Source organism: Pongo pygmaeus, chromosome 19 (genome assembly GCF_028885625.2).
Source record: "Pongo pygmaeus isolate AG05252 chromosome 19, NHGRI_mPonPyg2-v2.0_pri, whole genome shotgun sequence".
NCBI lineage: Eukaryota > Metazoa > Chordata > Mammalia > Primates > Hominidae > Pongo > Pongo pygmaeus.
This window is the reverse complement of record NC_072392.2, coordinates 58,690,150-58,702,348: the sequence shown is the minus strand read 5'-3', so window position 1 is coordinate 58,702,348 and position 12,199 is coordinate 58,690,150. Positions and strand designations below refer to the sequence as shown.

Below are 12,199 nucleotides of genomic sequence, written 5' to 3'. Positions count from 1 at the left end.
TTTTTAAAAAAGCAATTGGTGAGTTTATTTCCCAGTTTAGCTGTTATAATAAAATATAAAAGGCATTTCTGTTTTGGCCTCTAGTATAGCATTATCGAAAGCTACGAAACTCACAGCAAAATATAGGACAGTGTAAAATTAGAAACGGCTGGTGTTTCTTTAGCAGCAGTTGCTGCCCTTGCAGTTGTTTTCCCCTCTTGCCACCAGCACAAATCTGAAAGTCACCTCTGTACCAGACAACAAACCCCAAGTGTGTTTTTTAAATAACAGCTTTATTATTGACATAGCATAGACTTCACCCCTTTAAAGTACACAATTCGGTGGGTTTTAGTATATTCACAGAGTTGTGTAATCATTACCATTGTCCATTGAACATTTTCTTCTCTCCAAAAAAAAACAAAAAATCCCCCAAAACTCCATAGCCTTTAGCATTCATTCCCCATTCCTTCATTCCCCCAGGACCTGACAATCACTGATCTACATTCTGTCTCCGTGGACTTGCCTATTCCAGACATTTCATATAAATGGAATCATAATTATGTGGCCTCTGTGACTGGCTTTGCCCTGCCCTGCCCTGCCCTGCCCTGCCTTACCCTGCCCTGCCCTGCCTTGCCCTGCCTTGCCTTGCCTTTGAGACAGGGTCTTGCTATGTTGCCCTGCCCTGCCCTGCCCTGCCCTGCCTTTGAGACAGGGTCTTGCTATGTTGCCCTGCCCTGCCCTGCCTTGCCTTTGAGACAGGGTCTTGCTATGTTGCCCAGGCTAGTTTCAAATGCCTGGGCTTGGCCGTTCGGCGCCCGGCCCTCCCCCGCTCCCCCGTTCCGCCGCCGAAGTGCGAAGTGCGTGGTGCTCGGCGGAGGGGCCGGGCCTGCATTCTCTCCTTCCTTCCCTCCTCCGGCTGCCGGTAGGACCTTTCTCTCGCAGTCGCTGGGGCCCCGTGTCATCGCCAAGGCCAAGCACGATGCCCTGGAAAGAGAGAAGTGATGGAATTAAACCACCCCCAATCATTGGAAGATTTGGAACCTCACTGAAAATTGGTATTGGTGGATTCCTAAATGTTGGGAAATCTACCTTCTTCGATGTATTAACCAATAGTCAGGCTTCAGCAGGAAACTTCCCATTCAGCACCACTGATCCTAATGAGAGCAGAGTACTTGTACCAGATGAAAGGTTTGACTTTCTTTGCCAGTACCACAAACCAGCAAGCAAAATTCCTGCCTTTCTAAATGTAGTGGATATTGCCAGCCTTGTGAAAGGAGCTCACAATGGGCAGGGCCTGGGGAATGCTTTTTTTTTTTTTTTAAATCCCATTTTAATGTCTGTGATGGCATCTTTCATCTAACACGTGCTTTTGAAGATGATGATATCATGCATGTTGAAGGAAGTGTAGATCCTATTGGAGATACAGATATAATACGTGAAGAGCTTCAGCTTAAAGAGGAGGAGATGATTGGGTCCATTACAGATAAACTAGAAAAGGTGGCTGTGAGAGGAGGAGATAAAAAACTAAAACCTCTTTGGGAGGCCGAGGTGGGTGGATCACGAGGTCAGGAGTTGGAGACCAGCCTGGCCAATATGGTGAAACCCTGTCTCTACTAAAAATACAAAAATTAGCCAGGCATGGTGGCATGCTCCTGTAATCCCAGCTACTCGGGAGGCTGAGTCAGGAGAATTGCTTGAACCCAGGAGGCAGAGGTGGCAGTGAGCCGAGATTGCGCCACTGCCCTCTAGCCTGGGCGACAGAGCAAGACTCTGTCTCAAAAAAAAAAAAAAAAAAAAAAATGGTTGATAAAAATAAAATTAAAGAGTGGGTGGACAAGTATGACCCAGGTGCCTTTGTCATTCCTTTTAGTGGGGTCTTGGCAAGAATTGAATGCTGAAGAGAGACAGAAGTAACTGGAAGCGAACAAGACACAAAGTGCTTTGCCAAAGATCATTAAGGCTGGGTTTGCAGCACTCCAACTAGAATACTTTTTCACTGCAGGCCCAGATGAAGTGCGTGCATGGACCATCAGGAAAGAGACTAAGGATCCTCAGGCTGCAAGGAAAAATTCACACAGATTTTGAAAAGGGACGCATTACGGCTGAAGTAATGAAATATGAAGATTTTAGATGGGAAGGTTCTGAAAATGCAGTCAAGGCTGCTGGAAAGTACAGACAACAAAGCAGAAATTATATTGAAGAAGATATTATATTGAAATTATATTGAAGAAGATATTATCTTCTTCAAATTTAACACAACTCAACAACCGAAGAAGAAAGATAATGCATGTTTTATAGTACTCCAGATGTCTATACTCAATAAAACATTTGGAAAAAAACAAAAACAAAAACAAACTCCTGGGCAATCCTACTGCCTCGGCCTCCCAAAGTGCTGAGATTACAGGCATGAGCCACTATGCCACGCCAGCTTTTTTCACTTAGCTTAATGCTTTCAAGGTTTATTTATGTTGCAGAATGTGTCAGTACTTCATTCCTTTTTATGGTCAAATAATATTCCATTGTATGGATATATCACATTTTGTTTAATCATTCACCAGATGATGGACATTTAGATTGTTCTTGTGTTGATTATTATGAATAATGCTATTATTAACATTTATGTACAAGTTTTTATGTGGATATATGTTTTTATTTTTCATGAGTATATGTACAAGGAATGAAGTTGCTGGGTCGTATGATAACCTTTTGAGGAACTGCCAGACTATTTTCCAAAGTGGCTACACCATTTAGCATTCCCAGTTGCAGTGCGGGAGAGTGCCAATTTCTCCACATTCTAACACTTGTTATCTATCTTTTTGATTATAGCCATTCTAGCGGGAATGATGTAGTATCTCATTTTGATTTTGATTTGCATTTCTCTGATGGCTAATGACATTGAGCATCTTTTCATGTGCTCATTGTCCATTTGCATATCTTCTTTGGAAAAATGTCTTTTCAGATGCATTTTTTAAAGAAGACAATTATGGGTTTTATCTTAATTGGGTCGTAAGAGTTTTTTTAGAATATATTCTGAATACAAGTCCCATATCAGATATATGATTTGCAAATATTTTCTCTCATTCTGTGGGTACTTGCACTTTCTTGATGGTATTTTTTGAAGCACTAAAATTTTTAGTTTTCATGAATCCCAGTTTATCTATTTATTTCTTTGGTTGCTTGTGCTTTTAATGTTGTGTCTAAGAAAACATTCTCTAACCCAAGAAAATTTACTTTGGGGGGTCATGGTGGCTCACACCTGTAATCTCAGCACTTTTGGGAGGCTGAGACTTGAGACCAGGAGTTGAAGATTAGCCTGGGCAAAATAGTGAGACCCTGTCTCAAAAAAAAAAAAAAAATTAAAAAGTAGCCAGGCATGGTGGCGTATTTCTGTGGTCCCAGCTACTCAGGAGGCTGAGGTGGGAGGATTGCTTGAGTCCAGGAGGTGGAGGCTATAGTGAACCATGTTCACACCTCTGCACTTCAGCCTGGGTGAGAGTGGGACCCTGTCTCCAAAAACAAATAAATAAATAAAATTTTAAATTTACTTGTATATTTTTTCTATAAGTTGTACAGTTTTAGTTCTTACATTTTGAGTTAATTTTTATGTATGGTGTGACATAAGAGTCCAAATTAATTTTTTTACAATTCAGTTGTCCCAGCACCATATATTGAAAGGCTCTTTCTAACTGAATTTTCTTGGCATCTTTGTCAAAAATCAGTTGACCATGAATGTAAGGGTTTATTTCTGGGCTCTAATTCTATTGCATTGATCTATATGAATGTTGAATGTTCTTATACCAGTACCACACTGTCTTGATTGCTATAGCTTTGTACTTGATATGGTTAGGCTTTGTGTCCCCACCCAAATCTTATGTTGAATTGTAATCCCCATAATCACCATCATCCCCATGTGTCAAGGGAGAAACCAGGTGGAGGTCATTGAATCATGGAGGCAGTTCCCCATGCTGTTCTCGTGACACTGAGTTCTCCTAAGATCTGATTGTTTTATAAGGGGCTCTTTCCCCTTTCTCTTGGCACTTCTTCCTGCTGCCTTGTGAAGAAGGCGCCTTGCTTCCCCTTCACCTTGATTGTAAGTTTCCTGAGGCCTCCCCAGCCATGCTGAACTGTGAGTCAATTAAACCTCTTCCCTTTATAAATTACCTAGTCTCAGGAAGTTATTTATAGCAGTATGAAACCAGACTAATACAGTGCTGTTTTGAAATCAGGAAGTGCCAGTCCTTCAACTTTGTTCTTTCTCAAGGTTGTTTTGGCTATTTTGTGTCCCTTGTATTTCTTTCACTATTTTTCTCCCTTTTGTAGTTTTAACTGACCATTTTATATGACTTCATTTTTTCTCACCTTTTTATTTTTTAATTTTTTTCTTAGCCTGTTCATTGTACTTCTTTTTTTTTTTTTTTTTTTTTTTACTTTTTAACAGCTTTTTTCAGTGGTTGCTCTAGGTTCCCTTGTTTTTGTTTCTGTTTTTTTTAGAGACAGGGTCTCACTGTGATACCCAGGCCTGAGTGCAGAGGTGTGAACATGGTTCGCTGCTGCCTCTACCTCCTGGGTTCAAGCAATCCTCCCACCTCAGCCTCCCAGATAGGTGAGATTACAGGCACAAGCCACTACACCACTCTAATTTTGTTGTAGTAGTTTTTGGTAGAGAGTCTCACCATGTTGCCCAGTCTGGTCCCAAATTCCTGGCCTCAAGCAATTATCCCGCCTCAGCTTCCCAAAGTGTTGGGATTACAGGCATGAGCCACCATGCCTGGCCAACTCTTGTATTTTAATCTGAATTTTAGGATCAGCTTGACAATCTGTGCAAGGAAGAGAACTGGGGTTTTGATAGGATTGCCTTGAGGCTGGGCATGGTGGCTCATGCCTGTAATCCTAGCACTTTCAGAGGGCAAGGTGGGTGGATCACCTTAGGTCAGAAGTTCGAGACCAGCCTGGGCAACATGGTGAAATGCCATCATTGCTAAAAATGCAAAAATTAGCTGGATGTGGTGGCACATGCCTGTAATCCCAGCTACTCGGGAGGCTGAGGCACTGGAATCGCTTGAACCCAGGAGGGGGAGGTTGCAGTGAGCCGAGATGGCGCCACAGCACTCCAGCCAAGGCAACAGAGTGAGACGCCGTCTCAAAAAAAAAAGAAAAATCACACTGTACCCCATAAATAAGTGCAATTATTATGTGTCAAAAATAATAAATCATATAAGAACTAATAAACAAGTACAGCAATGTTGTAGGGTCCAAGATCAATAAACAAAAACCACTCATATTTCTGGCCGGGCATGGTGGCTGGGCTCAGTGGTACAAGCCCGGGAGTTTGAGACCAGCCTGGCCAGCATGGTGAAACCCCATCTCTATTAAAAATACAAAAAATTAGCCGGGCATGGTGGTGCATGTCCGTAATCTCAGCTATTCAGGAGGCTGAGGCATGAGAATCACTTGAACCTGGGAGGTGGAGGTTGCAGTGAGCCATGGTCACGCCACTGCATTCCAGCCTGGGCAATGGAGCGAGACTCTGTCTCAAAAAAAAAAAAAAAGTGTTCATGTAGTACATGTATCAAAACATCATATTGAGGCCAGGTGCAGTGGCTCACGCCTGTAATCCTAGCACTTTGGGAGGCCAAGGCAGGTGAATCACTTGAGGTCAGGAGTTAAAGACCAGCCTGGTCAGCACAGTGAAACCCCATCTCTACTAAAAAAATAAAAAATAAAAAAAATAAATAAAAGAAGAAGAAGTTGGCAGCATGGGGAGGGAGAGGAGTGGGGGTGTTGTTAAAAAAAATAATACTGGTCTGCTTCAACCCAGGAGGAATCAGAAGATCAAAAGCAGTTTGGGAAAGCCAGAACCATCAGGGATAGAGGGAGAAGAAAAATCCAGGGGGTAGGGGGTTCTGTTTGGCAACTGGGATGAAGGGATTGCTTTCTCCCTGCTGCGATTCCCCCCAGCCCCTCCGGTCAGGCAGGAAGGTAGCAGCCTATTTCACTGCAGGCCCAGATGAAGTGCGTGCACGGACCATCCTTGAACTCCTGGGTGCAAGGGATCCTTCTGCCTCAACTTCCCAAGTAGTTAGGACTACAGGTGTGTGTGCCACCATGCCCAGGTAAGTTTTTTTATTTCTGGGGGGTGGGAGAGCTGTCTCGCTATGTTGTCGTGGCTGGTCCTAAATTCCTGGGCTCAAGGAATCCTTCCACTCAGCCTCCCCAGTGGCTGGATTACAGGCATAAGCCACTATGGCCAGCCCTCCTGTAATACTTTTAAATCATCTCTAGATTAAGCCTGGCTAATTTTTGTTTGTTATGGCTTATTGTTGTTGTTGTTTTGTAGAGATCAGATTTCCCCATGTTGCCCAGGCTGGTCTGGAACTCCTAGGCTCAGGCGATCCTCCCTCCTCGGCCTCCCAAAGTGTTGGGCTTATAGGCATGAGCCACTATACCTGGCCTAGCAGTAGTATTTTAAATAAATATGCTTTTGGCCAGGCATGGCAGCTCACACCTGTAATTATAGCACTTTGGGAGGCTGAGGTGGGAGGACTGCTTGGGCCTGGGAGGTTGAGGCTGCAGTAAGCTGAGATCATACCACTGAACTCCAGCTGAGTGGCAGAGCAAGATACTGTCTCAAAAACTGTGTGTGTGTGTGTATATATATATATATATCTGCTTTAAATTTTCATATTTTCTCTAGCACCACAGACTGCTAAATAATCATAGTCAATTACTGGAAATGAACTTCTGTTATTGCTCATTGAGTTATTAATTAAAATGAGTAAGTTATGAAAACATACTAATTTTTGATATTTTGTGTAGATCAGCAATATTTGAACTTTCTCCCACCTGAGTGGAAGGCAAGCTAAACTTGGAAGCACTCTTGGATTTTTTTGTTGTTTTTTATTTTTTTATTTTTTTATTTTGATTTAATATTTTTATTGCTTATATTTCTTTTTTATGTTTTAATCTGTAAAAGTCAAAGATTTTTAAAATTCCTAGACTGATAGAAAGTAGTTATTTAAAAGCCTGACCAAATAATTTTAATACTATCTAACCAGCAAGTTTATGAAATCTTTTTTTTTTTTTGAGACAGAGTCTTGCTCTGTCGCCCAGGTTGGAGTGCAGTGGTGCAACCATGGCTCACTGCAGCCTTGAGCACCAGGCCCAAGCAATCCGCCCACCTCAGCCTCCAGAGTAGCTGAGACTAGAGGCAGGCAGCACCACGCCTGGCTGATTTTTTAAATTTTTAGTAGGGACAGGGTCTTGCTATGTTGCCCAAGCTAGTCTTGAACTCTTGAGCTCACACAACCCTCCTGCCTCGGCCTCCCAAAGTGCTGGAATTACAGGTGTGAGCCACTGTGCCCAGCCTGAAGTCTTTATTTTAATTGATACACCTAAAGTTACTTTTATGGTGCGTAATTTTATTTATTTATTTATTTAGAGACAGAGACTTGCTCTGTCGCCTAGGCTGGAGTGCAGTGGTGCCATCTCAGCTCACTATAACTTTCTCCTCCTGGTTGAGAAGAATTCTCAACCAATTCTTCTGCCTCAGCCTCCTGAATAGCTGGAATTACAGGCACGGGCCATCAAGCCTGGCTAATTTTTCATTTTTAGTAGAGATGGGGTTTTACCATGTTGGCCAGGCTGGTCTCGAACTCCTGATCTCAAGTGATCTGCCTGCCTCGGCCTCCCAAAGTACTGGGATTACAGGCATGAGCCACCACATCCAACCTTATGATGCATAATTTTAGAGATTGCTTTTTTAGACAAATATTGAACTCATGTATTAAACAGTTTAATGAAAACTCAGACTCTATCTGAATATGATTTCTTTTTTTTTACTTTTATTCTTCAGTTATATGTGTTTATTATAAAAATATTCAAATTAGTAGGGAATTTTTAAAAATGTAAAATTATCTTGTTCATCCTTAATCCCATTTTTCAGTAGTAACTACTGTGAACAGTTTTTGGGAGGGGGGAGGGGACAGGGTCTCACTCTGTCACCCAAGCTGGAATGCAGTGGCACAGTCTTGGCTCACTGCAGCCTCCGCCTCCTGGGTTCAAGAGATTCTTGTACCTCAGCCTCCCAAGTAGCTGGGACTACAGGTGTGCGCTACCATGCCCGGCTAATTTTTTTTTGAGTGTGTATTTTTTTGTAGAGACAGGATTTCGCAGTGTTGGCTAGGCTGGTCTCGAACTCCTGACCTCAAGCAATTCACCCACCTTGGCCTCCCAAAGTCCTGGGATTAGAAGCGTGAGCCACCATGCCTGGCCCTGTTAACAGTTATGTGTGTTACCTTCAATGTCTTTATCTATGTGTATACAAACTGTCCTCTGTAACCCATTTTGTACATATTTTTTATTATATAATTTATTTTTTAAAAAATTCTTTTCATAGAATACTTTTCACACTAAAGATTCCCACAGTGGGAAAATAATAATTTATTACTTATAGTTTTATATTTGTGGACAGATTGTTTTAGAACAAGTAAAACAAATTTGAGAATTAAGTCTCAGTTTGGAATTTGTAATATTTTGGTGCATCTACAAGGAGGACCTAGTCCTTAAATGGAACTTCTGTATATTCAGAAGCTCTTTAAGCTTTTCTTCACAGGATTTAGAAATTCATAATGTGAGAAATCAGCATTTCCTAATTTTAAACTTTCCCTAGTATATGTAGTCATCAGTAGCTGGTATCTACTGAACAGAGGGAAGTTTTGGAAAATTAAACACTGGCTAATTTTCTGCAAAGTTTTTATTCATAAATTAACAGTATTTCCCTTTGTCCATTTTTCCCAGGGCAAATATAGAAGCAGTTTGGTCATGTATTGGCAGTAATAAAGCTGGATTCTCTTTAAGAGATTATAGGCATGTGCCACCATGCCCAGCTAATTTTTGTATTTTTAGTAGAGATGGGGTTTCACCATGTTGGTCAGGCTGGTCTCAAACTCCTGGGTGGCTCACACCTGTAATCCCAGCACTTTGGGAGGCCAAGGCAGGCAGATCACTTGAGGCCAGGAGTTAAGAGACCAGCCTGGCCAACATGGTGGAACCTCATCTCTACTAAAAATACAAAAATTAGCCGGGTGTGGTGGTGGGCGCCTGTAATCCCAGCTACTGGGGAGGCTGAGGCAGGAGAATTGCTTGAACGTGGGAGGAAGAGGTTACAGTGAGCCGAGATTGCGCCACTGCACTCCAGCCTGGGTGACAGAGCGAGACTTGGTCTCAAAAAAAAAAAAAAAAAAAAGGCGGGGGGAAATCATACGTTTGCATCTGTAATGTCGATGTATCATGGACTCTGCCCTAGACTAGACTAGTGTCATCCAGTGCAGCAGCCGCTAGCCACAGGTAGCTATTGAAAACTTGAGGCTGGGCGTGGTGGCTCATGCCTATTATCTCAGCACTTTGGGAGGCTGAGGCAGGAGGATCACTTAAGCCCAGGAGTTCAAGATCAGGTTGGGCAACATAGCCAGACCCCATCTCTGCAAAAAATTTAAAAATTAGCCAAGTGTAGTGGCATGCACCTGTAGTTCCAGCTACTTGGAAGGGTGAAGTGGCAGGATCATCTGAGCCTGGGAAGATCGAGGCTGCAGTGAGCCATGATGGCACCACAACACTCCAGCCTGGGTGATACAGTGAGACCCTATCTTAAAAAACAAACAAACAAACAAAACCGTAAAACAAAATCTTGAAATGTGGCTAATCTGGATTGAATTATGCTGTAAATGTAAAATACACATCAGATTTCTAAGACTTAGAACATAAAAGAGAATGTAAAATATCTCACCAGTAATTTTTTAATTGATCACATGTTGCAGTGGTAATATTTAGGGGTATATCGGGTTAAATAAAGCATGTTATTAAATTAATTTTAGCTGGGCATGGTGGCACTTGCCTGTAGTCCCAGCTGCTGGGGAGGCTGAGGTATTTTTTAAAGTGAGTGTTGGCCAGGTGCAGTGGCTCACGCCTGTAATCCCAGCACTTTGGGAGGCCGAGGAGGGTAGGTCACCTGAGTTCAGGAGTTCGAGACCAGCCTGACCAACATGGTGAAACCCCATCTCTACTAAAAATACAAAAATTCACCAGGCATGGTGGCGTGTGCCTGTAATCCCAGCTGCTCCAGAAGCTGAGGCAGGAGAATCGCTTGAACCCAGGAGGCGGAGGTGGCAGTGAGCCGAGATCACACCATTGCACTCCAGCCTGGGCAACATGAGTGAAACTCCGTCTAAACAAACAAACAAACAAGGTGTTAAGGATTGCTAGCGCCCAGGAGTTCAAGGTCCAGTGAGCTATCATCATGCCACTCACTGTACTGCAGCCTGGGCAACAGAGCAAACCCTGTCTCTTTAAAAAAAAACTATGTTGCCCAGGCTGGAGTGCAGTAGCTATTCACAGTATTCACAGGCACAGTCGTGGCATGCTACAGGCTGGAACTTCTAGGCTCAAATGATCCTCCTCTTCAGACTCCCAGATAGTTGGAACTACAAGCCCTCATTAGCATGCCTGAATTTTTTTTCTTTTTTGAGATGGAGTCTCACTCTGTCACCCAGGCTGTAGTGCAGTGGTGGGATCTCAGCTCACTGCAACTTCTGCCTCCTGGGTTCAAGCGATTCTCCTGCCTCAGCATCCCCAGTAGCTAGGATTACAGGCATGTGCCACCACACCTGGCTAATTTTTGTATTTTTAGTAGAGATGAGGTTTCACCATGTTGGCCAGGCTGGCTGGTCTCGAACTCCTGACCTCATGATCTGCCTGCCTAAGCCTCCCAAAATGCTGGAATTACAGGCATGAGCCACCGCGCCCGGCCAAGCCTGAGTTTTTTTTTTTTAAAAAAAGCCTGAGTTTATCTGAGATGTGAGCCCCTGTTTCCTTTCACTATTTTTAATGTGACTGCTAAAAATTTTAAACTACACGTATGGCTCACATTATATTTCCATTGGACCTCGCTGCTCTGAACTAACAGATGAGGACAATAACACTGGCTTTAAAAATTACATAATATGGCCCGGCACAGTGGCTCAAGCCTGTAAACCCAGGAATTTAGGGGAACTTGGCCGGGCACTGTGGCTCACGCCTGTAATCCTAGCACTTTGGGAGGCCGAGGCAGGCGGATCACTTGATGTCAGGAGTTCAAAACCAGCCTGGCCAATATGGTGAAACCCCGTCTACTAAAAATACAAAACAATTAACTGGGCCTGGTGGTGGACGCCTGTAATCCCAGCTACTTGGGGGGCTGAGGCAGGAGAATCACTTGAACCCGGGAGGTGGAGGTTGCAGGGAGCCAAGATCGGGCCACTGCACTCCAGCCTGGGTGACAGAGCAATACTCTGTTTCAATAAATAAATAAATAGCCAGGCGCGGTGACTCATGCCTGTAATCCCAGCACTTTGGGAGGCTGAGACGGGCGGATCATGAGGTCAGGAGATCGAGACCACGGTGAAACCCCATCTCTACTAAAACTACAAAAATTAGCCGGGCGTGGTGGCGGGCGCCTGTAGTCCCAGCTACTCGGGAGGCTGAGGCACGAGAATGGCGTGAACCCGGGAGGCGGAGCTTGCAGTGAGCCGAGATTGCGCCACTGCACTCCAGCCTGGGCAACAGAGCAAGGCTCCATCTCAAAAAAATAAATAAATAAATACAATAAAACAAATAAATAAATAAGGGAACTTGGAATGGGAGCCATGCGGGAGTGGTGCTGGGTACGAGGCCTGTGTGTCTTGTTCCAGGGCTATCTTGAGTCACGGTCCAGCTGCGTGGGCGGCTGTCATCTCAACAGTGGCCAGGTTGTAGATTAACTGCCTTGAGGTAATCTCTGGAATTTAGCAGTTGGGTCTTCATGCCTGATGTGTTTCAAAATTAGCACCTGGAATTTCTAAATAAGTGCATAATTAGATAAACGAGCACTGTGCACAAGAGTATCTATCTGGTGAGAAGGGAGAGAAACAAAGAGCTTTATTTACTTATTTATTTTCGAGACAGAGTCTCACTGTGTTGCCCAGGCTGGAGTGTAGTAGCATGATCTCTGCTTACTGCAACCTCTGCCTCCTGGGTCAAGCGATTCTCCTGCCTCAGCCTCCTGAGTAGCTGGGATTACAGGCTTGCACCAAAACAAAATTTGCACCAGCCTGACAAAAATTAGGCTGGCTAATTTTTGTATTTTTAGTAGAGATGGGGTTTCACCATCTTGGCCAGGCTGGTCTTGAACTCCTGGCCTCAAGTGATC

At 43.6% G+C, this 12,199-nt stretch overlaps 1 protein-coding gene and 1 pseudogene across 5 annotated transcripts in view; both read left to right on the top strand.

Moving 5' to 3' along the window:
- The window catches only part of LOC134737580 (ribosome-binding ATPase YchF-like), a 48,837-nt gene that overhangs the window by 22,860 nt on the left and 13,778 nt on the right, over positions 1-12,199 (top strand). The window contains exon 3 of one of the 5 annotated variants that reach the window (XR_010124541.1): positions 5,981-6,092. The exons of 2 other annotated variants lie outside the window; for them this stretch is intronic. Coding sequence is in view for 1 of the 3 variants with exons in the window: in XM_063655640.1 (XP_063511710.1) it covers positions 1,982-2,206 (225 nt within the window). In the remaining 2 variants the exon portion in view is untranslated. Of the gene's footprint in view, positions 1-1,849; positions 3,524-5,980; positions 6,093-12,199 lie in introns of those variants that run through there. 2 more of the 5 variants (XR_010124540.1, XM_063655640.1) reach the window with 2 other exon arrangements.
- LOC129017079 (obg-like ATPase 1) lies at positions 740-1,811 on the top strand (annotated as a pseudogene).